Source organism: Sardina pilchardus, chromosome 18, assembly GCF_963854185.1.
Source record: "Sardina pilchardus chromosome 18, fSarPil1.1, whole genome shotgun sequence".
Lineage (NCBI taxonomy): Eukaryota > Metazoa > Chordata > Actinopteri > Clupeiformes > Clupeidae > Sardina > Sardina pilchardus.
Genome location: NC_085011.1, coordinates 24,910,474 through 24,936,840, shown reverse-complemented (window position 1 = coordinate 24,936,840; position 26,367 = coordinate 24,910,474). Strand labels below are relative to the sequence as shown.

The 26,367-nt window shown below is 41.4% G+C and overlaps 1 protein-coding gene across 1 annotated transcript in view; it reads left to right on the top strand.

The window, feature by feature from the left end:
• Window positions 1-22,493, top strand: part of grid1a (glutamate receptor, ionotropic, delta 1a) — a 115,087-nt gene extending 92,594 nt beyond the window's left edge. Inside the window, exons 11-14 of the mRNA XM_062519572.1 lie at window positions 11,018-11,213; window positions 15,685-15,851; window positions 16,755-16,995; window positions 21,833-22,493. Of these exons, the coding sequence (XP_062375556.1) occupies window positions 11,018-11,213; window positions 15,685-15,851; window positions 16,755-16,995; window positions 21,833-22,249 (1,021 nt within the window). The 3' untranslated portion in view covers window positions 22,250-22,493. The remainder of the gene's footprint in view (window positions 1-11,017; window positions 11,214-15,684; window positions 15,852-16,754; window positions 16,996-21,832) is intronic.
• The last annotated feature ends 3,874 nt before the right edge of the window (window positions 22,494-26,367 follow it).

Sequence of the window (26,367 nt, the reverse complement as noted above, 5' to 3'; positions counted from 1 at the left end):
ACTTCTAGCCCAAATTAACATGGCAACGTTGCCTATGACTAAAGTGTCTAAGTAGGCTAGTCCTACTAATATTACATTTGATTGGTAGCATGTTTGTAGCGCGCCAGTTTACCCATCCCCTACATCAAAACAGCTTAGAATCAATCAAAGAATCAGCTGTGTCGGCGTTAGGCTGTAGGCGATTTTCTATAACCATTTTCATTCATTTCAACAATGGTTCATTGAAACGTTGTTTGAATAATTTCGCCAGTCATCACCTTCATTGTAATGATTAAATGAGATTAAGGAGTCGACTAATGACGGATATGCGGTCTTCATCATTTTGAAATGCGGGATGAAACTTTCTGCCACCTGGTGGTTGTTTGGGTACATTGCCTTAGGCTCGAAAAAAATCGGCTTGACGGCCTGCGGGATCTCTTCGGGAGTCCCGCGGGAGAAGGTGCATTCTCAACCCGTACCCACTGTAGGTGTAACAGCATCCAGGTGGTCACCACATTTTGCACCTTTAACATCATTAAATCAACTACAGACTTCCAAGATGACATAGAATGGATGAGCGCATCCAACGTATTTTACTTACCAAATTTGTCTCACATCTGTGTGTGCATCACTTTGCTCGTTTTGTTAAGTGGTCATTTTAAAGTCCAAGATTTGCATCTGAAGGAGGAGACAGCCGTGTTTCACAGTATAGCTTTGTGGCCACGCACCAAACTCTTCTCGTTAAACAAAGCTGAGGTAAAAAAGATTTTCCATTCTATGCATGATTTAAAGTAAGATTGAAATTGAAAAACAAAGACCTGGATTCCTAGTCTTAAGCACAAAATCTTTGAACCCAAGACTGTCCCCCATTACCTGTGAAATGGCACTTAAACAAATTGTTTTGGCTGTTTTTTGCACTAGAAAGGAGTTTTACCGTTTTTTTTTTTTAATGTTTTCGCATCCTGATCATTCAGCTGCACTGGGTAGAGAGATTTAAGCTACTGAACATGCACTTCCACCTCAATCATTCGGTTCACTTCATTCTTTTCTAAGCTTTAGAAGCAGTTCATGATAATTATCAAATATTGCTTCGCCAACAGCCAATTTTTATCTTGCTCCATTAATTTATCAGCAAAGCTCAAAGCAGGTCAATGGTGCCCCATAGCACATTTCAGGCGAACCTATGCTATTAGGAGATGTTTAATGATAGCAACTTCCCTCCTGCAGGAGTCAGTTATTCTGCTGCTGATTCTCAAGGGCAAAGATGATTTTTCTTGCCTTCCTCTTTGAAACTAGAGTTCTGACACATTGAGTCCTTCTATCTATCAAAGGACTTAAATGGGGTCTCCAAATCACATGATATCTTTGAACAGCTTTCAGTGGAGCATGCAGGTCTGTAGGCCCTCTTAAGATCTTCCTACCTCACAGCCTCACAACTTCCTACCTGTTTTCCACATCTTATTGATTTCAACTCGGAAACATCTGGTTTATTTTATTTCATGGACGTAGGGTGACTAATAGCTGTCAATCAACTATATGGGCTCCTCCTGAACTTTGTTTTAGAAATAGCATTGTGCATGCTGTTACCCGGGAAACTGTATCAAATTGGAGCGATGTTCTATCTGCTGACCTACTAACTAATTAACTTTCAGTGTGAAATATGTACTTCTGGGGAGTGCTGTGGCACAACAGGCTACAGCGCTCGTACCATGTGGGTACGAGTGCCCACGGGGACCCAGGTTTGAGTCTGACCTGAGGTCATATCCAGATCCCACCCCATGTCTCTCTCCCACTTGTTTCTTGTCTTCCTCTTCACTGTCCACCATAATAAAGGCAAAAAGGCCAAAAAATATACTTTAAAAAAAGAGAGAAATATACTGTGCAGCTCTGAAATGGCTGGCTGGAGCTTGTAATTACAGCTGAAACTTGATTAAATCACAAGTGTTTTAACAGGCACCATATTATAGCACCACCAGAGTTTGTTGTAAAAATTTAAATATAGCTCGTAGCTATATATTTCTCAGAATGTTGTTGCTAAGCAAGCACACACAAAACATGTAGGTTTTATAAGCTTTATTTAATCAACAGTGTAGCTGGTATCTTCATTTATCAGGTGATTCAGCCATGAATCCAAGCATTGCAACAAAATTAAATTCTGGATTTGACCTTGGTGTAATCCATAAATTCTCTGGTTCGATAGACTAATGCCGGCGCTGGCTCTGGAGAAATACGTTTATTTTGTCTTGCTTGGAATTGACTTTGCAATCAAAGAGCATTTTTAGGAAAGTTTCATTAATGTATTATCACATCATATGTATGTCTCCCAGATGGACACAGACTGATGATTATGAATTATGACATGACGGCCTTACAAGTTGTTTGATAGAATATTGAAAGCTAAATGTGTTAGGCACACATATATGCTTCCATAACACAGCACCTCATGTTATTATTCATATTGTTAAAACAAACAGCATGACAGCATAACAACATGTTTTGTTTACAAAAGGCCTCATCATACTCTCTCCTCTCTCACAGCTCTGGCCTCTCTGCTTCTTCTCCCCCCCACAGCTGCTTAGGACCTGTGTCACCCTCTCGGCTTGTGACTGTACACGTGCAGGATAGATCTCTCACAGCTGCTCATATCTAGCTAATCTGACCCGCAGTCGAGCCCCATCCCATCCCATACCCCCCCAGCAGTCTTAAAGTCTCGTCTCAACCCTCAGTGAGTGCACTAAAGCTCCTGTGTGGGTTCTGCATCTCCTCTATCACCCTGGTTACTTCAGGACAAGACCTTCTCTGTGGAGGGTCTACACTTCACTCAGCGCAGTGGCAGGCCAGTTCTTGCGCACCCAAGCCTTTGAAAATAATGGGTTTCATAGCGCAGCGCTGCCACTTGTGCATACAATGTGAAACCCCCCCCCCCCCCCCCCCCCCTTTATTATTCCTTTCAGCTCGATGCTAATCTAGCATCAACGTGTAGCTTCTCCTGCCTTTCAATCAGACGTCTAAGCATTTCTGAAGGCCATTCAGAACTGGAGACATTCAGAACTGGAGATGGAGCTGCCACAAGTGCTAGAAAATCACTGTTGCGCACACTTTCCAAACATAGGAGATAATTGTGCTGATATTAGGCAAGCTCAACATGCCCTTTCCAATGCAATCATGTTTTAGTCAAAAGCTTTGGCCCATGGAAGCCTGATTTTGCTGGCTCCTTTTGGGTGTTCATACATCAAGGCCAAACAGACTTTCCATAATAGTCTATGTGCTGCCAGTTTTAAACTTTTGAAATACTAAAACTTGAGTTGTTATGTTTGTGTATGTCGATATCATGCATTAATATTTGAGAAACTAGGTGATGTAGGCTACATGGTATAGAACAGATATAATGGAACCATGTGAAAGATGTTTCTATCATCAATATTATATTTTATTTCTTAATTGATAACAGAGATACGATATATGAACAGTTATCCTCTGGAAACATGAAATACTCTTTTCTGATTGGCTGGTGGAGTGACTAGTAATAATTCTGTATATCGAGACACCTATAAAATAGATTTGGTAAAAAAAAATGTATCACAATGCACTTTGAATGGTAACTGTTACCATAAATGATGGTTGAACTAAATGTTCCTGACAATGTGAAGCTTAGATCAGAGGCAATGCAACCTCCCTCAAATAAAACAGGTCATGCTGAGCTTTTATTCTATGAATACATGTAGTGCTGGCACTAGTTCACACTCTCACAAGACTGCTCCCGTTGAAGTGCATAATTACACTGATCAAGTCAACCGAACGGGCATACTTTTTTTGTCCTTTAGTAATCAGTGATAGCACAATTAACCTTAATTATTTGAAAATAGTATGCGTGTGTGTGTGTGTGTGTGTGTGTGTGTGTGTGTGTGTGTGTGTGTGTGTGTGTGTGTGTGTGTGTGTGTGTGTGTGTGTGTGTGTGTGTGTGTGTGTGTGTGTGTGTCTGTCTGTTTTGTATTTGTGTGTGTGTGTGTGTGTGTGTGTGTTTCAGTGGTTTGTATTTCTCTCTCTCTCTCTCTCTCTCTCTCTCTCTCTCTCTCTCTCTCTCTCTCTCTCTCTGTATGTCTGTGTGTTTGTACACACCTCAGTGTGTGCCTTTTTTGCACTTGTCTGTTCCTACCCATGTATTCATGTCAGAGAGTGTCGACACATGCTTATGTACATGTCTCTGTGTGTGTGTGTGTGTGTGTGTGTGTGTGTGTGTGTGTGTGTGTGTGTGTGTGTGTGTGTGTGTGTGTGTGTGTGTGTGTGTGGTCCTGTCTCTTAGCCGCTAGCTGAAACCCGGTGGGGCAGAGTGCTGACTTTTGTGTGAAGCAGGGCCTAATTAGCGCGCCCTGCCATACAGCCAGTGCTTATTCACATGCCCTGCATGAGCTGCACCTGCTATTGCTTAATAGCCTTGTTTGTTATCCTCGCTTTGATCGCTAGGCCCTGGCAGCGCATGATACCGGCCCATTACCATGGGCACTCCTTTACAAGGGCTGTGATCATTACAGCAGATGAAACCAGGGTCACGAGTAGACCCGTAAGATGCCTGCTTTTTATTCCATTATGTATTAGTCCATACTGTTATTCTACCTTGGTTAGGAGTAGCTTGTTAACAAGCTACCTGAATGCTTCATGTTTGGTTCTGTTCTGAGCCTTCCTTTGTTTGCCTGATTGCCTGTCTTTTGGTTGATGCGCTGCCACTTAAATTCATAATAACTTTTAAATCTTCAAAACGTGTTTGTTTTTTCCATAACACACCCACTCATAGACAGCCAAAGCAGATATTTGGCTTGATTTTAAATAACAACTCTCAGTCTTTGGACACTGCATTTCAGCCTCATCATTCTGGACAAAAGCTTCTTATTCCGGTGCCAAAAAAAGCAATAGAGAAATGTCGTTCAAGCCTCTATTATTCAGGGCCCGTATTCACAAAGCATTTTATCTTACCACTAAGAGTACTCCTAAATCGCGCTAGAAGATTTTAGTTAGGAGTTTTCCCCTAAAAGTTATTCACAAAGCCTTTCAGACCTACTTTTAGTAAGGAGAAACGCCCACTCCTAAACTAAAAGTGAGTCTTCGTTGCTATGGTTGACGTCATTACTCATGCACGAGCTTGATGAAAGTGACCACCTTGATTGGCTGGTGATTATAACGCGGGAATGATGGCAAACCTCCCCTACAATGACGTGTTGAGTGACAGGTGTTAGGTCTTAGCTGGTGAGAATGCGTGCGCTATGTCGGGCTGTGAAGGATGGAAGATGATGAATACATAGGCATAGCCTTAATGAATAAAGAGTAAAGCAAGCCTAGGCTTAATGAAACACTATGGACTGGAGCAGTATATTTGCAACATGTTTTAAATTAATCTGTATGAAAACACGTAGCCTATATTTGCAAAGAGGAGAAGCGATTTAATTTAATTAGGCACAATAAGACGTTACATTTAGTTTACATGCAATGGTGGTTTTGGTTGTCGGTGGCATTATTTCATTTGCATCCTTAGTTGCAATGCACATTTATTCCCTTGCTTGCATGACAGCGAGCTCCTGCACTGCACGGTCATTTCAAAACATCGCGACGTGAAATGCCACTAAAAGCGGGTTGTGATAGGTCTTAGTGAGTTAGAAGTCCTCTCGAGTTCTTTTACGCTGTCCTAGACTTAGGAGCTACTTTTAGGCTTAAAATGCTTTGTGAATAACTTTTAGTGAAAAAAATTAGGAGTCATAAAGTTAGGAGTGACACGCCCATTATTTTTAGGAGTTCCTCCCTAAATTCGCCAGTTAGGAGCTACTTTTAGCCCTAAAATTCTTTGTGAATACGGGCCCTGATGAACAATTCATAGCAACATTATATAAATTGTATCAGTAACGTTACAGTATATATTGATTTTATTAGTGATGTATTTAAGCAATGCGGTAGAGTTAGAGTGGGGTTGAAAAAGGATATCCCCATGGCCGTGATTGGCCGAAGGCATGAGGCTAGTGGCCCCAGTCTAAAACCTCCAACTTGCAGTACCTTGGACTGAGAGGCAGACATGCTAGCAAGGAGGCTAAACCCATAGGTGCCTGTATATACAGTATGTAAGGGATAATCAACGACGTGCCGTGCGTTTATAGGAAAATAATGCACGTTCGAAGTGGTAATAAGGTCCCGACGCCGCAGGAATACTCTTCGATAAGTGCATTATTTTCCTATAAACGCTCGGCGCGGAGTTGATTATCCCGCTTATACCACTGCTACTATCATTTTCGTTTATATTGCCGCTGTCTTAGATACAACGTTGCTGTTTTTACTATTACATTCACATTGCCGAATTAATATTCAAGTGTAATAAGCCCAAAAGAAGGGAACTACTTCATAGCCGTGCGGTATATCGAAAAATAATGCACGTTCCAGATAGCGCATCACAATAGGAAATTTCACCAAGCAGTGGTGTAAGTAAGGGATAATGTATAGAACGTCGGTCATTATCGGAAAATAATTCCCGACAGGACGGACAGAACCCCGACGCGCAGCGGAGGGGTTTTGCTTCGTACTGAAGGGAATTATTTTCCGATAATGACCGGCGTTCTATACATTATCGCGCTTATTATATGGCTACTTGCCAAAACGAGAAAATAAACTTATCTCAATGTGTCTTTAGCAATGACTTGGCTACCGTTTCGTGGCTTCCGTAACAACTAGCGGAGTGAACCCGTTGCCATTGGCAGCGGTCATTATACCTTCGGAGCGGTCATTATGCAAATATAACGGACTGGTAGAACGTTGAGAGGCCCATTCAAAGTGAATGGGAGCTCCCTCAACATTCTAGAGAGCCATATAATAAGGTCTCTTAAGACATCGCATCTCTTAAGACATCACAAGGGAAGTTTACTCACTGCATAGGTACCACTGTACTGTATGTCTGCTGACTGCTTTTACATAGAGGATGAAAATAGCATTGGAAACACCATACCTTGGAGCAGCACATCACAAGGCCATAACATATGGAGTCCATGCAGATAATTATCTTGACGAGAGTGTGACGAGATCTATTCTTGGGCGAAGTGAGAGGCGGATTCAGAGAGGGAGAGTTAAAAAGGAGACATCTGTGGTACATAAACAAATATATCAACAGAATAGATGGCCACAGAGCACAGAGCCGCAGTGCCTCGGTCTCTAGAGCATTCATCTGGGAGTTAGAGGGCTGCCCGTCTGAGTCTCCTCCTGGCTGCATGCTGAAGTGTCCTTGAGCAAAATACTCAACCCCAAACTGCTCCCAGTGGCCTCTGACATTGGTTTGTAGACGTGAGGAGTGAAATGTGAAGCACTTTTCTCAGAGGAAAAAAATGCCGTCCATTTAATAAATGCACCTGGCATGCCACCAGAAAAGGACTTTTCAAGAGTTCAAGCTACACCGGTCAGACATTTTTCTTTACTGTTCACATGGACATTCACATCAAGTCAGATAACGGATTAAAAAAAAAAACTTCTTTCTTATGAATAATGGATTGTTCTCTATGTATGCTGAGACTAAATAGGAGGCCTATCAAGTGATTAAAGAAGATTGAGCTATGTAATTTAGGGATTCAAGCAAGGATTTAGGAGTTGCTATTTTCAAGTCATTAAGTCTTCAGATATGTGAACAGATGCCATGAAAAACAGTTAGGTCAAGGAAGAGACCAATAAGTAAAAACTCTAGAGGGACAGAATAAGACAGGACATCGAAAAAGATAAACAAATTAAGCTCTGTAATTGAAAATAAATATATCAAATATTTATTCAAGCTTGTAAAGGCTCAGGGGGGAAAAATCTAAAGAGTTAATCATAGCACAATGAATAAAATTAATTTTAGATTTTCTAAATGTTGGTCTTTGATAAGTACTAAACCATTTGTTCAGACATTATCTGTTTGTCTTGTCTTTTATTTATTTTATTTTTTTGGAAAGAACTGCACTCGTCTTCTACTTGTTTCTCTGTCCCTGCATTTTGCAGTGTTTTAATATGGTCTGGTTTGGACCGTATCACAGGACTGATGATAGATCAAGGTAATTCCCCAGGAGCAATCTCAAATCCTCATGACCCCATGCTAAATGCACATGTCTTTTTTAAAGGATTTGAATAGGATGAGGAAGAGGAGTCCTTTGATAGCCAGGCGTTTTGTTGATGCTTGTCTCTGCGCTGCCGTTTCAGCCCACCTAATAATGAAAAAGAGTAATCTTCCCCCATTCATCCAGCCTGTGCAGCCTGTGCCCCACACAATGACACCCCCTCTCTTTTACAAAGACTGAACTCGCTCAAAGAAAACAACGCGCGAGAGGAAGGGCAAAAATTGTGTAGATCAAAATGGATTTTCCACTTCACCATTACAGCTAATGGCACATTTTGTCCGTGATCTATCGCTTTTCACTCTGGCCATAGAAATGGAGTGCTCGATGCTGATAGACGCCGATCCTCAAGGGACATATGCATATTTAGAGGAGGCACGTTCATTTCAAGACAGAGGCAAAGTCCCATGCTACTGTAATGCTGCTCAGTATTGTGGTCCCACAGTCATTGTTCTGTGCCATTGTTTTTTTTTTTTTTTATACCTACTGCTTATAAAGAGAAGATATCAGTAGACTTGTAATGTGTTACCAGCTACAATATTGAATGGTTCCTATAGCCTACTCTTTGGCTATCCGTTGGAGTTCCTCAATGATTGTCTTGCTTTCTTAATTGTTCTTATACCTGATAACCTCATTGCAATTAACCTGATAAATGAAGTACACTGAATTGTATTAAAGCAAAAGTATAAGGAAATCGATAATCCTTGAGCTCTTTCTAAATCCTTAGTGCTTTTATGTACAGATGATCTGCACCAGCATTTAAATAGTCTCCACAGCCTCTTTTAATCAGGCAAATATGCCCTTTTTGTGTAGGTTATTCTTAAACTCGTTGGTCACAAATACTAGATGAAACAATGATATAATATATTGAGTTGCCATAGTCCATGGCAGGAAATGCTCTGAAGTGGAATGTTATGACGTTATTGTTGACTCACAAGTAATGATCTCAATTTGAGTGTGTCTTGGGCTGCTAAAAGACTTCAGAGGTGGCTGCACCGTGGACATCTCAGTGTAAATTACACACAGCTTCAGCTCCAACTATCGCTCGTAAGGCGATTGTGAGCAAGCAGCTTAACTCATTTTTAACTCTGAACTCAATGGGCCTTGAGTGTGAGAACCCACCATCATAAATCGCGCTGTCAAGAGGGTGATGGTGGGCATAAACCATCCCAGCAGTTGTTTTAAACAGGCAAACACAATATACAGAGTTAATTAAATTGATTAATTGTCCAGATTTTATTATCTAGAGATGTGTGATTTGATTCATGGAATTTTAACATAATTGGACACAGTGTAATTAAAAGAGCTGATAGGGAATACAGATTGAGGAACCCGGGTCTTTAAGAACCACGAAACAAAGTTCAGTCAGCTGCGGAAAATAAATAAATAAAAGAAAAAAAAATAGGTATGCGGTTTCAATTTGTACTGAGGAATGGGGTTGCATGTAGCCCAGTGGGAATCTGCATAATTATTTCTTAACGTCTTAACATTTACCTTAAGTGACAGAACGACTAAAGTTGTCAGGCCAGCTGATGGTGCGTTATGGATGAAGTCTCTTACAAACCTCACAGAGGTCAGGGTAAGAGTTCCCATTTTGCAGCCGGTGAATAATGTTTCAAACCGGTGAGCCTTTCTCTGGTGCTGACACTATCGTTAGCGGCGGAAGGTCAGTATAAACGGGTCATAGCGAAAAGGTCATTTGCGCAATGACAAATGGCGTACGTAGATTTTTCATTAAGGGCACTTCCACCTGATCAATACAATGCAAAGGAAAAGAAATCTCCCACAGCCCTGGTCTATGACCTCAGATGGATTTGAAAGGTGGCAAAGTGAGGTGAAGGACAAGCACTTGTGGTTATGTTTTATGAAATAACAGTTTCTTTTTCTTATCTGGGTCTGCAGTTGTTGGCCTAATCAATAGGATGTCATTATAAACCTGTATAAAGCTAAGCTGAGTTTGTATACACAGTGTATAACAGTGCGTATGTCTACAAAGAGATTTAATTGTTATATTAGAGGGATATTTTTAAAAAATACCTTACTGGCAGGTATACTGTATGTGTTGTAGTCCATTGAAATAAATCAGGGTTTCAGCTCTTTAGCTATGAGCTTTACAGTGTTTCCTGCCTCACACATCTAAGTAAAGCACCGTTAAACAGTAGATGTTACAGTTGTTCTCTTTGTGTTAATGTAGTTATTTTACTTCAAGGTAGCAGACTGTTACTGTGTACTGTTGTCATACATTCGTTTGCAGCAGACACAAAGTGTAAAGAGTAATATCCATTGTTGACAGGTTCGCTGAATGACCTTCAGTGTTGGTTACTAAAATACTTCAATTATATATAATTAAGTAAATGTTACCCTGTGAGCCTACTTTTATTCTAGTGGCGTTTGAGGCTAATTAATTTGTCATGCATACAGTAATACAAGTCAGGAGACATTAAAGTTGATGTTTCTATAACAACAAGAGTCATGTAAAGAACTACAGACAGGCTCATGGGAACACAATGAAATGGTGACACCAAGACATCCCTTGTGCTCCTTTGCCTTACTGGTTCAATAATCAGGTGCTTCACATTGATCTAACATGATTCTGTTGGATAAATTCATTGCTGTGGCAAAATATATCAGTTCAACGTAATAGCATTGTCCTTGAAAAACGGGAGTTTGTTTAATTTGATGTTTTGTCGTTTAGCAAATATCACAAACCCTCTTTTCATCACCCCCGTATCATTCAAAACTAGACGGTTTCATGTACTCTAATTGAATTTCTTGAATTTCCCCTTGGGGATCAATAAAGTATCTATCTATCTATCTATCTATCTATTGTAACGTACTGTAATATGGTTTGATAAATTGGACAGCCCTGACTTTTCCCTTTTTTACAGTGTAGATTCACAGTGCTCTTCGCTTCTCTCTGTCTGCAGAACTTTCCAGGACCTGTCCAAGCAGATGGACGTGTCGTACGGCACAGTGAGGGACTCGGCGGTGTTCGAGCACTTCCGGGTCAAGGGCACCAACCCACTAGAGCAGGACAGCACCTTCTCTGAACTCTGGAGGACCATCAACAAGAACCAAGGGCAGGACAACTCAGTGGGCGACCCAGCCGAGGGTATCCTACGGGTAAACAAGCTAAGCTTTTAATGAGCCTCTAATGCCTTCAATCACTGCATTTCTACTGCACACATTTGACGTAATGGTGGCCAATTTAAAAACACTCCAAACAACCCAATGACCTGTCGGAGATTTCGCTGTCGAACATGGATTATTGGCACTCCTGTTATGGCATGTCTGTAATAGTTAAGTATAGTATAAGGCTGTAGTGAGGTGGGCAACTTGGAGGTTGCCACTATTCTCACCCTCTTCAGTAGGGGGCCTTTTCCTTTACATCAGCATGGTCTGTGCTGTGCTCACTTGCAGACAAATGAATGTTTTTTTTATGTATTTATTTAAACGATAGCAGTATATATAACAACATATAGTTCTGTTAATGCTAATTAAAAGAGAGCTGGTATTCCATTATTCTGTAACAAATTCGTATGTACAGTGCGCGCGGAAAGGTGTCAGACTCGTGTTTTCAAGTTTCAGCCGTGAGAAAATGAGAGAAGCCCAAAGAAGAACAACTATCTGCAGCCAGATCTAGAAAGATTCTTAGTTGTTTAAAGCTTTTCCATTTGGGAATGATGGAGGCTACCAAGCTCTTGGGCACTTTCAATGCTGCAGAAATTTTATTGTATCCTTCCCCAGATCTGTGTCTTCACAAAACCCTCTCTAGCAGGTCTACGAACAATTCACTTGACCTCGTGGCTTGGTTTTTACTCTATAAATTTATTTAGGCAAAGGTGAACTCCAATTAAGTTGTAGGATGTGTTGCATCCTATTTCTATCAAGGACCATTGATAGAGGTAGGATGCACCAGAGCTCAATTGCAAGTAGCATAACTAAGGGTCAGAATACGTATGTCAATGAGATATGTCAGTCTTTTATTTTTTATAAATGTACTAAACACTCTAAACACCCGTTTTTGTGGAGTGTTGAGTATTGTGTGTAAACTGATGAGAACAAAAATAACTGAATCCATTTCAAGATGAGTCTAAAGAATACAGTAACAAAATGTGGAAGAGTCTGAAAACTTTCACTGAGACTCAACCATGGTTAATATAATGAGGTTTTAATAAAGTATATTCCCACTCCCTTCTGCCTACACACTGTACCATAACACATCCATTTAACATTCATTAAAATTGGAGTGCATTTTAGGAGCAAGCAGTAGGGTGCATAACATATAACAGGCTTTTGAAAGGTCATTTTTTTAGATTGTTCAAATTTACCTAACCTTGGACATATTTAACAAAAACGCTCTTGCTACTGTATGCCTTTGTATTATTCATTTTAATGGGCCAATATGCTAAAATGAACTTTCATGTGACTCATATTAGTGTCCTTAACTTTAAACAGTTAGAGCCTATTAGTATTCTGTAATTAATGCCGTCACAATGGGAATACCTGCATATCTCTCAAATGCCACTGTGAAGGAGCACACATATTGATATCAGAATTGGAGAATGCTAATGTCATCTAATTTGTCTTTTATCTAACATTTATCAACAACACTCTCTTCCTTTGGTTGTTCTATTATGTGAAATTGTCAAAACAACTCTGAACAAACAAAAACAACAATAAACAACAGGAAATGTTTTTTTATACACTCAGAACAGTTGTATAAAAGCGATATTGCGCTTGTTATTGTGGCATTGGTGGCAGATATCGCCATGGCTGCGGCACTCAGGCTCCAGTCTTGTGCCTAAGGCCAAATCGCAGCCATGGTGATGTCTGCCTTCAACAACACTCTCATTCGTGCCATATTGCCAATGCCACTCTCACTCGTGCCATATTGCCAATGCCACTCTCACTCATTGTAAACAAAGACCTTTTACCTTGTATTTTGTGTAACATGAAGTTAGTGTGGAAAGCAAGGAGAGGCATTATGTGAACTCAGTAGACGTATCCTTGTACCTAAAACTTAAAAGTTCCCCAATACATCATAAACATGGAGTTTACCGTAAAGCTTCAAATAAAAGCAGAGTCCCAAATAGACACTTGTCTCTTTTCCATGCCTGGTGTGGCTACAGGTTTGGATAGATAAATAGAGGCCTGGTCTGTTCTTTAGTTTCAGGTTGCATTTCATTTCCTAAAGCCTGCCAGATTGTCTGTTTAACCCAGTTCTACGGTGTAGAATGCGCACACTAAACTTCCGATTACATGGAATTATTAAAGTCTGAAGCGATGAAAGCCAGAGTTCCAAATTGTTTAAAAAATGTTTGATATGGACTAGGCCTATGCTACATGTATGTCCTGCTGTACATTGTTCAGTTCAGTTCAGTTCAGTTCAGTTCAGTTAAACAAAGTATTTTACCTTGTCATCAACAGTTAGCCTAATGCCTACTGTATGTGGTAAACTCAATGAACAACATTTCAAAACTAAAGTTTTTCTTGATTGCTTTGATGCAGCAGTCAACTCAAATTCCACATTTTTCAAAACAGTTACAGTAACACACAGGCTGAAACAGCAGCACTCGTGGTCAAAATGACACATTTTGTTTGCAAAAGGCTCTAATCGTGCCAAAACATTTAAAATATGCAACAAATTTTGCCTTCTAACAACACAATTGGCAGGCAAGTGTATGAGCTCTTCCAATCAACCATTACACAGTGGACCACAAATACAAAATACAGCACTCAGTGACACAGCGAATCAGTGCACCATTGCTTGTCATTGTAGCCTATTACTGCTTTCATACCAGTACCATTTGTTGTCAAATTTGCCTTCTTGCAAAGAATTGGATCCAAAATCAGAAATGCTTTGATACCATTGATAATTGTATTGGTTCCATTGATTCTTTTTTTCAAACTGGGGCTGAAAACTGAAACACTGTAGATATTACACAAAAGACATGAAAAACAAGAAAGTTTAAAGAAATAAAATAGCATCCATTACATAAAGTATGATAACGTAGACACTTCACAGTTTAAGGCCTGCGGACTGATTACTAGGCTAATTGAAGATTTGTGTGAAGGCGCTTCAGTGATTTCATATTGATGTACAGTAGTCAGTTTCCAATAGTTAGGAGCAGATCGTTTCTGTTTGGTTATCATAGCTAAAACAATGGAATTTGCACTGCTTGAATGACATCAGTGTTACACAGATGTTCTGCAAAAAGGTGAGCGAGATGTGTCAATCTACGGAGAAAGGGTTAGCATATTTGCAAGAGGTGTCTTCTGCTCTGTTACTTTAAGACAGTGATGATGAAAACCGAGTGGTCCCCAGTTTCTTTAAGCAGGTCAAAGCAATCAAGCAAAACTGTAAATGAATGATTCATAATTGAAGCCTATCATCGAATAGCCTAGTAATATGGGTAAGCATTTTGCATGTTTGAAATAATTAATTCGATAATGTATTCCATCTTTGCAGAGGAAAGTTTTGTGTGAAAGAAATTAAAGGCCTATGTCTGAGATGCCTGTCTAAAATACAAGCCGTTGCAGTTTGCTAACTTTAAAAAATGATTCTAGGACTTATTTTTTGAAGTTGTACGGTATATCTGTTTACTTTGTATATTATTGCTCTTAATAATCAGTGCATTTACTTACTTACTTACTTACTTATTTACTTACTTACAGTACTTACACTCACTCACTCACAGCTAGGCTCAGTCATATGGTTTTGAGATGTCCACGTCCCACTGCAACCGTATGACATAGGGAACGCATGTGATTTAGTGTACTTGTGTTACTTGGGAAGATATCGCTTGAGTGTGGCAATGTAAACGCAACTCAGTTGGCAAGATAGGAAGACTCAAAGGAAGACGACAGCTTTGTTACCTTCCTTTCAGTGCAGTTCAAAAGAGCCAGCCAGGGAACAGAGGCTGCTTTTGTGTGTGTGTTCTTTATGTATTTGTGTATATATAGATATACACACACCATCCAGCTGCTTGATCCGTTGCTGAAAGGGTGAAAATAAGACTTGACAGGAAAGTCATTTCAGATACCTCGGAGGATGTACAAAGCCAGTGCCCTCTTTGTATGAGGAGTCAGTCCCTCATGCAGACTGCAATATTGCCACTCCACAAAGGCTTCCCTACCTGACCTCAAACAACCACAAAAGAATATTTGTATTGATGTATTTCTTCAAAATGCTCATGTTCTTATGTAACCGTTGTCATATTGCATCATGCAATTCTGCAGTGATGTAACTGCACTGCAATTAATTTGATTCTTCTCAGACATACCAAATACAGTAAGTCAGACCTGAGCCCGATCGTATGGAGAATGTAGTGGCTAGCCTTACGATTTTAACTTTAGTGTCAGTGTTTCAAATGTTTGTTTGTTTTGTGTGTGTGTGTGTGTGTGTGTGTGTGTGTGTGTGTGTGTGTGTGTGTGTGTGTGTGTGTGTGTGTGTGCGTGCGTGCGTGTGCATGTGCGTGTGTGTGTGCTTGTGCATATGTGCGTGTGTGTGTGCACATGTGTGGGAACATGCGTGTGTGTGTGTGTGTGCGTGTGCGTGTGTGTACGTGTGTGTACGTATGCACATCCACAGGCCAAGACCCAGCCCTACGCCTTCCTGTGGGATATGGCCGTGGTGGAGTACGCCGCCCTCACAGACGGCGACTGCAGCTTCACCGTGAGGGGGAACAGCATCTCCAGCAAAGGCTATGGCCTGGCTCTGCAGCACGGCAGTCCATACAGAGACCTCTTCTCTCAGAAGTGAGTCTCTCTCCCTCTCCCCAAGGCTTCCCAAAGGCCCTATGGCTCTTCCCATTTTTGATCTTTGATGTTGCACTAAGCTGCAGTATTTCACAGCGTTTCCTCCTCTATGCAGTAAGGAGAAAATCTATATGGTATGGTGGTTTTGTCAGCAATGAAAGTGATGTAGTTGTACATTTTTTGCCCAGATTGTGATAATGTGGTGAGCAGTTTCATTCATCTTGAAGTTCCCATTTCAATTGGAGTGAGAGAGGATGATTCACTAGATTATGATCTAGTGTTATGAAATGTCTGGTACCAAAATACTTTGAGGCGAGACGTAATTAAAGCCATTTTCTCTAAGATTAATAGAGCACCAAAAAGTGCTATTAAAATGGTGTTCAGAAGATCGTGTTTGTTTCTAGTGTCTACTGCCTTGTCAATAGTTGTGTGAGGGATGTTTTTTGACGTGTGCAAATAAGTGTTTTCTCACAGATGATCATCACAAGTCGAAACAAGAAAAATATGGAGTGTACATAGAATATGCAAAGTATCTCAATCATCATGATTGTCACTGATTGTCACTTTCAAGAATCAGAGTGCAAAGCTATGCAATCTAGTGCATGTCCATTTATGTGCTTTAGTTTGATTAAAAGATGGAGCTGAATGTGACAGCCCCTATGATTATGACAGACATAATATTCTGCAGCGTTACAGTCATACTGTAGGCAGCTACAGTACCATTGTTATTGCACTAGATTCCTCGTCCCACAGAGATACAACGTTTATATTTATATATATACAGTAGTTTAGTCAAGTTGACGTATTCCCTCCACCCTGGGACATGGATGACTTTGGACTCTTTCTTCCTGTGTGTGACCCCCACCCCCATGCCCTTCTCCCTCCCCTCGCCGTCTGCCTCAGGATCCTGGAGCTGCAGGAGAAAGGCGAGCTGGACATCCTCAAGCAGAAGTGGTGGCCCCGCAAGGGCCGCTGTGACCTGGACAGCCAGTCGGACGCGCAGCCCGAGGGCCGCGCCCTGCGGCTGCACAGCTTCGCCGGCGTCTTCTGCATCCTGGCGGCGGGGCTGCTGCTGGCCTGCCTGGTGGCCGCCCTGGAGACCTGGTGGAACAGCCAGCGGTGCCGGCGGGCTCAGCCCAAAGAGGTGACCGCGAGCGGCGCGGCCGCAGACAAGCCCAGGCCCGCGCCCTGGCACGACTGCGGCGCCACTGCCACACTCTACTTTATGGATCCAGACGCCACAGACGTGAGCCCTGATTTAGTAGAGCTCCAATACACACAGTTATAGGTGTGACAATCAATAACAATTATTATCCTTTTTAACCTCTCTGTTTCCTTGTTTTGTTTTTACTACATTGATTCCACATTTGTTTTACAATACTCTTATCGATTAGGGACAAATAATTTTCTGGTTGATTACTTTAGGGACAAACATGCCAAGTATCTGTCGCAGACAGATAGTAACAGTTACCTTCCCAACATGAACTGATACACAAGTTACAAAAGTTAAAGCTTGAATTGGAGATGTTGTCTTTGTTCATTGTTTATCTCCCAATACTTACAAAACGCTCTCTCTATCTCACCCGTCTAAGCATTCTGGCGTATTTTAGCATGTTGAGCGTTGAGCCTCACTACATGAGAAACTCTCCCCCTCTCCTTCGCATGAGCCCAATAGGGCGAGAGTCTTGACATGGATCCCTGAACTGAAGTGTGTGCAATGGCCTGCATGTCTCCCCTCCCCCCTGTCCTGACCCACCAAAGGCCCTGCCATGCCAGTGACATCCTCTCTCTGACTCTGTTCCCCTCATAAACTCACCACAAGGACAAGGCACAGACAGGAAGATGATATTGATTTGGTCTCAGATAGGAAATTCAGTGGGTTCATAGAAAGTGTATGTGTCATACAAGGTAGTTCAGAGGCATCCAAAACACAATAACACACAACCACACACAACCACAGCTGTAAACATGAGCTGCATGAAGTGCCACAAATTGAAGTTATTGATGAAAATGATGTCTCACAAATGAGGTTTGAAGGTTGGCTCAGGGGAAAGTGAAAAACATCATGTGGTCACCACAAACATTTCCTAGGTGCTATTTAGGATGGGGATGTGGGGGGGGGGGGGGGGGGTATTTTACACAGTGAAGGGGGCATTACATTGACCTACATGTGACCCAGGAAGCAATAAGAGCCACCAATAAAAACAACACGCACACACACACACACACACACACACACACACACACACACACACACACACACACACACACATCGTTTGTCTTCTTCTGTGTCTATCATGCCCTTTCCTCCAAGCGACGCACAGACATCTTATTGCAGTTATATGTCAATGAACGGACAGGGAAGCCGTACCCTTGAATGTTTACCGTTGTCTGTGGTCTTGTGCAGGTAACTAAGGATTACCAAATGGACGTGGTGTCTGGTCCATTGACATATAATGATATTACAAGTGCTGCATCGGAAGGGAGGAGGGACATTTGGACAGAGAGAGAGAGAGGCTGGGAGGAAGCTGAGGCTATTGACACAGGTCAGGAAAGACCTGCTGAAATATTAACTTTTGAAATATTACAATGCATAAAAAGACAGTGTGTGTGTGTGTGTGTGTGTGTGTGTGTGTGTTTACATGCATGGAGAAAGAGGGAGAAATAGTGTGTATGTATGTGTGTGTTTGTATGAGAAACGCAGAGATATAGAGTATAATATGTGTGTGTGTGTGTGTGTGTGTGTGTGTGTGTGTGTGTGTGTGTGTGTGTGTGTGTGTGTGTGTGTTGTGTGTGTGTGTGTGTGTGTGTGTGTGTGTGTGTGTGTGTGTGTGTATGTGTGTGTGTGTGTGTGTGTGTGTGTGTGTGTGTGTGAGAGTGAGAGTGAGAGAGACAGTTTGTATGAAAGAGAAAGAGGGTCAGAGGGGGTTAGAGAAGACAGGCTTGTTTGTGGGTGGTATTTTATGTGCCATTCACCATCACACTCCATAATCTTTATATTGGTAAACTGCCATTACCCATTGTCACCTCTGAGTTATGACAAAGGAGAGAACCAAAGAAAGAAAAAGACAGACAGACGGCTAAATAGCTAAATGGTATGATTGTTCATTATTTATGTTTTTAGAGGGAACATCCTGGAATACAAACAAACAGGGAAAAAATGTTGTTCAGCATTTTACGTGACAGTGCTGCTTATTTGTACAATCAGTGTGTTTAACAACACAATAAGAATTTTAATTAGTAGCAAATTATGATCCAAGGAGGGTGGTTGATTCTTCAGTAGTAGACATAATTATGTGTTCATGTTTGAGTGAATCAGAAGCAGAATTAGACCGCCTCAGCACAAGATTTTGTCAATTTTTTTCCCCCAACAATTTTTGGTTGAAGATTTTTTTTATTAATTTATTATTTTTAAATAATTTTCTGGTATGTTGGTTTCTATTGGGTATGGACTGGCCACATCGACTCAGCCCACAGCCTCTAATTTCTGGTGTAGCACAATCTAGTGAAAGATGTAACTGCAAAAAGAATTGCTAATATATTGCACACAAACACACACACACACACACACACACACATACTGTACATGCACACATTGACACATAAACAAACACACCTACAGAGAGAGGGACGGAAGAACACACTCACTCACTCACATGCACATTTTGGTTATCACCAAAGAGTTTCAATCAAAGCAAGTACGCTTTAGTCAGATACAGTCAATAAATAAATATATATTTACTTTGAACCATGATTGCCTGCTCTGCTCTCAACATGAAAAGGATGGGATATAGGTGCAGAGACTATTTTAATATTTTAAGTGTAAGACCAAAGAAACAAACAAAAAGTGAATAAGAAAAACCTCTTAAAAACTTCAGTGAGTTGTCAGATGGATAGTGTAATGGTGAGGAAGTCTCAAATCACAACATGCAGGACACTTACTGCCCACAAATGTATTGTTTTTGAGAGTGCATTATTTTGTTTTTCCATTTTGCAAATGGACATAATGACTAATGGGGCATCAGTATACTACCTGCAGCAGCTCACAGCTAAGCAAAACACTTTCTCTAAAACACACAGAGAGAATATTGAGTTATGCTCTGACCAACTTGGCAGCACGGCAGCTTGTCTGTGGCTATATTGCCGCATTTTGTTCTCTTTTTGTCCCAGATTGAAGTTTTGCATGATCATGTGAGAAGTGTGCGTGTGTGTGTGTGTGTGTGTGTGTGTGTGTGTGTGCGTGCGCGTGTGTTTTGTTGTTTTGTTTCATTGTTTTCCGATGACTCTCAGGGCACTGTTTGATGTTGCAGGTTAGCGTAGCATCATCGCTTTCATAGCTGCCTCTTGTCACAGTGGGGTGTATCTATACTCCAATTGATTTTGGGCAGGGCATAGCCCGGCAGAACAAGGAGCACTGTTGAGAATTGGCTTTTTTTTCCTTTTTTTTTTTGTAAGTCGCCGACATACGGGTACCGTCGGTGGCGGCGGCGGCGGCGATGGCAAGCCTGCTCAGGCGCCGGGGCTCAATCCAATTGAGCATCTGTTGAATGAGATGGAACGAGATGCTCGGAGTCGAGATCCTGTGTCGGCCAACTTGACTCAACTGTGTCCCCCCACGTTTCCCCCCCACGCCAGCAGACGCGTTCCCACCCAGTGATTCTGACGCCTCGCAGAGAGCACGGAGTCAAAACCCCCCCCACGCCAGCAGACGCGTTCCCACCCAGTGATTCTGACGCCTCGCAGAGAGCCGTGGAACAGACGACAGGGAGTTGGCGAGGTGGCTCGGGTGGGCTGAGAATGGAACTGAGTGCAACAGGGTTGTTGGGGAAAGTGGAGTCTAATGTTGCTTTGTGCCGTCAGTGTAGTAGCACAAGGATGGGAGAGAGGGATGTGTGCAAGTATACGTGAGTGACCGTAGTTTGCACCTGCTTTCTTTCGCTTTCTTTGTGTCAGTGTGTGTTTGTATGGACGTGAGCGAGCGCATGTTTTGTAAAAAAAAAAAAAAGCTCACTTTTAAAAGGGCTGTCATGTCGACTGAGTTTCTGCTTTGATCATAAGCCGGTCAGTCCTTTAGGTGACCCGTGCGCTGAGAGAAACACCTTGACCGAGCGTTTCCCTCCTGCGGCGGGCCGCGCTAATGTAAATCGCCCCTTCAGTCTGGAACCATATAGCACCAGTCGAGCATGGAGGCCATTTCTGAGCCGCGTGCCGCATGGAATATAAAAATGGGTTCCCATTTCTCATTGGAGGCATTGGCGGTGTTGACTCGCACACCTTAGATTCAATTTATGTTTTGTGTTTGTTTGTTTTTTTGTGTTTGTTTGTTGTTTGTTTGTTTGTTTTTTCACTTCACTTTTATTTTCTCGTTGCTTGTGTGCAGTCAAGCACTCACCATGATTTTTTTTTTTTCTCTGTGTTTTGTTCTTTATGCCTTTTGTCATTAAACTCAATGGGAGACTGTGAGACAGTTTTACTATGGGTCGCTCTGAAATCCATTTTATCCAGAGTGGTAGAATGATGGGAGGACAACAATTATTCTAAAGGTTAAAATAGTAAAAAGATGAATGGGTATGTTAACACTCCAACTGTAGGTAGTAATCTGATATGGGAAACCCTCAAGGCCTCTATTCAGGTCAAGCATGAACAAGTCAGAATAGGAGTTGATTGCATGACTATATTTTTTATAGAGGAATGGCACTGACTCCCTCTCTGTCGTTTTGCTCTTTGTCCAACCTCTCCCTCCCACACATTCCTTCTCTATCCGCATGCCATTTGATCCCATTGTGCCACTTCTTCCCTTCTTTCTTTCTTTGTCGCTTTCTTTCATTCTTTCTTTCCTTCTTATCTTTCTTTTGATGCATCCTGTTCCTTCATTCTTCTTGCGCCATCTATAAACATCTGCCTGTGCCATCTTCCTTGTCACCTCTGCCCCAACCCCTCTCCACCTCACTCTCCATGTGCTTCCCCCCCCCCTCTGACAGGACAAAGAGATGAACCTGGAACAGGTGCACCAGCGTTTAAGCAGCCTCATGGACGAGGACCTGGCTCACAAGCAGCTCCCGGGCCAGTCTATGGAGATCTCTGCCCTGGACATCGGCAGCGTGCCGCCCAGTCAGAGCCCCCTGGAGGCTGTGCGGGACTACCCGGGACGAGGGAGGCTGTCTGTGAGCACCTTCCTGCACGAGGGACCTGGGGCCGGCCGAGCGCCTGGCCGGACGGTCCCCCTCCCCCTCAGCAGCTCCACTCTCCCCCCGTCCATCCGCTGCAAGCACCGGGCGCCCAACGGCGGCCTGTTCCGCCAGAGCCCCGTAAAGACCCCCATGCCTCTACCCTACCAGTCAGTGCCCGGAGGACCCATCCCAGAAGCCAGTGACCCCAGCCATGGCACCTCCATCTGAGCCGCGGACGGCCACCAAAATGGACAATCTCAGAAACTCTGGACTTTGGCCTTTGGCCTTTCAGAGGCTGTGGAAAAAAAAAAGAAACAAACAAGCTTTGGTTGAGGTGAAGATGGCCGGAGGTTTTCTCAAAAAAAAAAAAAAGATCAAAAGACAAAAGACAGACGTTAAAGACATAAACAGAAGATGATATCAGATTTTCTTTTTTAAATCACTGTTTCAAATATAGAGCTGAGGGAAGAGATTTTACCTGTATATATGTATATAAGGAGAGGCTGGGGGTGGGGGGATGGGGAGTAAAAGTGTATTTTGAATATTCTTAATTTTTTGAAAGTTAAGTTCAAAAATATTAAAATATATGAAAAAGACTGTTTGAATGGCTTTGTAAATTTTGTTCTTTATTCAAATAAATCTAAATTCCTTGTGGTGGTTTTCTAAGTGCCAAATTACATTCTTTCTTCGTTTGAAATGAAAGTCAACTGAATGTACTCCTAAAACACTTTATACACTCATACAAAGTTGATGCATTATTTGGTCTGTTTCTTTTCAAATTGAATAAATGATCTACATAATTATACATTTGTATATGCTTAAGGCTTTGTGCTTACATGAGTCAGTTAGGTCAGTGCATTTAAGAGAATCCAGCATAATTGAATCAGTTGCTCTCTGAAAAAGAGATATATCAGTAATAATAGTGTTACTACCAGAGCAATGGTTATTGCATATAGTCTACTAATACAGTAGACCAGGACCAGGAACCAAGACTATAATCATTACAGCGTAATTAGCTGTCTATAGATTGGCTGTCGGTCTAATGTAATTACAGAGTATTATGAAAACGCCATCATTCACACTAAACAGGTATATTTTTATTGAGATAGACATATTACCTTGATTAGTCAGCAGATGTTGTTCCCATGATCATTTACTATGATATACTAAGTAGCCTACTATGTTTACATAACAGATAAGGCCATACAATCCCAAATTCTTAATCAGACTGTTAATTTCTATGTTATACTATTTCTATTAAAACATAGCAATAATGTTAAGGTAATGGCTTGCTGATATGTTAACCATCATCACAGGGGCTGTACAATTTTACTGTAGTTCAATTACGATGTAACTGACTTCAATAAATGAATCAATTTGCACATATAGTGCCACTATGCTGGTACAAAGTACAGTAATACAATTTGACAAATCTACTTAATCTCAATCCTAAATTCTATTTGCCATTTCTAAGACCTGCGCAAACATTAGCCACTGAGCTACCCAGCTTCCAAAAATGCAACAAATGTGCTGCAGGCAGATCGTCAGAGGTCGTCCCAGGTAATTCCCTGACCTAAAGGGGGGATTTGTTTATCAGTGAGTTCACACAGGGCTGCAGACACGGGCATGGGGAAAAGAGACATTTGTTTGTTTTGCATCCCTTGACATTTGTGCCCCTTGAAGTTTACTCCAAAAAGCGCATCGGCCATTTGTGCCTGGAAGCAAGCAGCACATGAAAGATAGAGTGGTGTGATGTTCTGTTTACCAGCAGGCGCTGGACTTTGGTCGATAAAGTCCACAATCATGCTCGCACTCACTCTGTGAAAATAAATCAAAAAATGTTTCAGTCTTTCAAGAGGTTAGTTGGAACCTGTGAGTCCTGGAGTTTACATGACAATATACTTTGAAACTTTCTGTTGCATGGGGCGACTTTGAATTAGAACGCTTAACTTAGAAGGGCTTGCAGTCATTGCTGAGGGCTTGCAGTCATTGCTGAGATTCTGATTTACTCAATACTATTAAATATTTATGTATTGAGTTGAAACTTTATTGAAAGTGACTTGCTATACCAATTGCAGGGACTAATCTCCCTGGAGGAGTTGTCAGGGTTAAGTGCCTTGTTTAAGGGCACACACTATTAAGGTGAACACATTGTAATTGCTGAAGAGTCACGCAATAGCAGAGGAATTGCCAAGAGTCTATTATTATAATGGAAAAAAAGTATTTTTCTTTGTGGAAGTGAGTCCTGAAGCTCTCTCATGGGTATTGGAGTGCCTGGGGTGAGATTTGAGCGTTTAGAGTTGCACACCCACTGTTTGCACATTTGAAATCTCAGATTTGACTGTCAGAGAAAATGTCAGAGAATGTTTTGTCGAGTCCCTGTTGGAGGCAAGCTGGGTTTTATCCAAAGCACTTCCCTCCACTTCATCTGGCAGTCCAATGTGACCGCTGACTGACCGCTGAAATAAGATAAGGTAAGTGTTCTGTTTGTGTAGGCTCAGAGGCGTTATAAGAGCCAAAGAAGACATTTGAAACAATTCTTCATAAATCCGACAGAGCATAGCAAAACAATTCGACAATTAGTTATCCACTGAATAGATGAGAGAAATTATGGAAAATGTGTCACAACTGAAACTTAATTGATACTTTTCAGTGGGCGTTTTGGAATTAACATGTGTCTGAAGTGCATCGGAATGTGAAGAAATGAGCTGTCAGTTTGACTGTAATGCCAAGTGCGGTTTCCACCCAGTGGGCCCCGCAGAGAGAGGCGGGAGGATGGAGATAAAGGCTGCATCTCCCCATCATGATGAAGTGAACGTGTCAAAGTCCTGCTGCATCAAAGTGGGAGGGAGCTGCTATCTCTTTGTTGTGTGTCTGCTGGACGATGTAGATATCAGGAGAGAGAGGCGAAGAAAACTCAGGTGCATCAAACCTTATCTCCTTTGTGTGCTTTTCTCTGTGTGATCTGAAGAAAAAAAGAAGTACCGCATGCGGGAAGGAAGTTGTAAGACATGACTGAGTTTGCTGCTTAGGTTTCTGTGTAGGTTGAGTGTAGACTTCAGTTTCGATGGTTCATGGCAGCCATTCTGGATCTAACACTGACTAGGCAATTGATGGTATGTTACTAAGAATTTGTAATTGAACCAATATATATGGCTATAATAGTTGTAATGACTGAACATTACCAAGATTTAGAATTTAATCAACATTAAAACATTATGGTTATAATAGTAAAAACAGCTTAGATTGGTTTAATATGTGGTTATAAAAGTGTACATTTCAGAAGCTTAGTCAGATGAATGAATAATGGGTAAATAGATGTCACTATGAGATACATTGGTACATAAACATGTTGGTAGAAAACGTTCTTGCTGAGATGAGTTTAAATGGAGTGGAAGAAGACAAGCAGATCAGCCTCATTAGCCCTGAGCTGTTCTCACCTCCCCGTCAGTGTTCTTCCATGTTCCAAAGAGGCATTACTTCCTTTAACTGCCAGGTGCTTCACATGTTGATGTTAATGCATGCACTATGTTCAGTGTCAGAGGGGTTCACAGGGGACCTATGTCAATGCTAGCCTATTTATGGCTTTGTGTTTTGGCAATGCAATTTTAGATACCTTTTCTCTCCTCTGAATTGTAGCTTTGTTTCCTTATCATATTTCAGATACAGTGCAAAAGTGCCACTGCCCTTGGCCCCCTGGTTATCTCTGGATTTATCAAATGCAAAAAATGAGTGGGGAAGGTGCTGAGGTGCATTTGGCCATTATTTCTCCACAGCTCTCTGTTTGAGTTCTCTACATGCATATCAGACACCACCAAGGAGACCTTTATGGAGATTTCACGGAAATTGAACACATCCTCGTCTGTTGCCGTTTTATTCTGATAAATTAAGTCCATGGCACGTCCTGATCAGCAGTGGTGTTCTTGAATAACCCTCTGCAAGCACCACGTCTGATTTTATATGTTTCTTGGCAGACTCTTTTGCCCAAAGTGAACAATATCCATAAACATCACACATTATTGTTCAATGTAATAGTTTTAATTCAAGTCAAATAACTCATATTAAACGTAATAATAACAGTCATAGTAACAATAACAACAATAACCATAAACTACGGAAGCCCTGAACCGCAAGTGAAGAAAACAATTTTTGAGATGCTATCTTGTTATTTCGAGATCATATCTCGTTATTTCAAGATAATATCTCATAATTTCGAGATAATACATATATGTAAAAAAAAAATAAGATTTTCTTTTTTTTCTCCTTCAGATACTATCTCGTTATTTCGAGATAATATCTCGTAATTACGAGATACTATCTCGTTATTTCGAGATAACACACTCCTT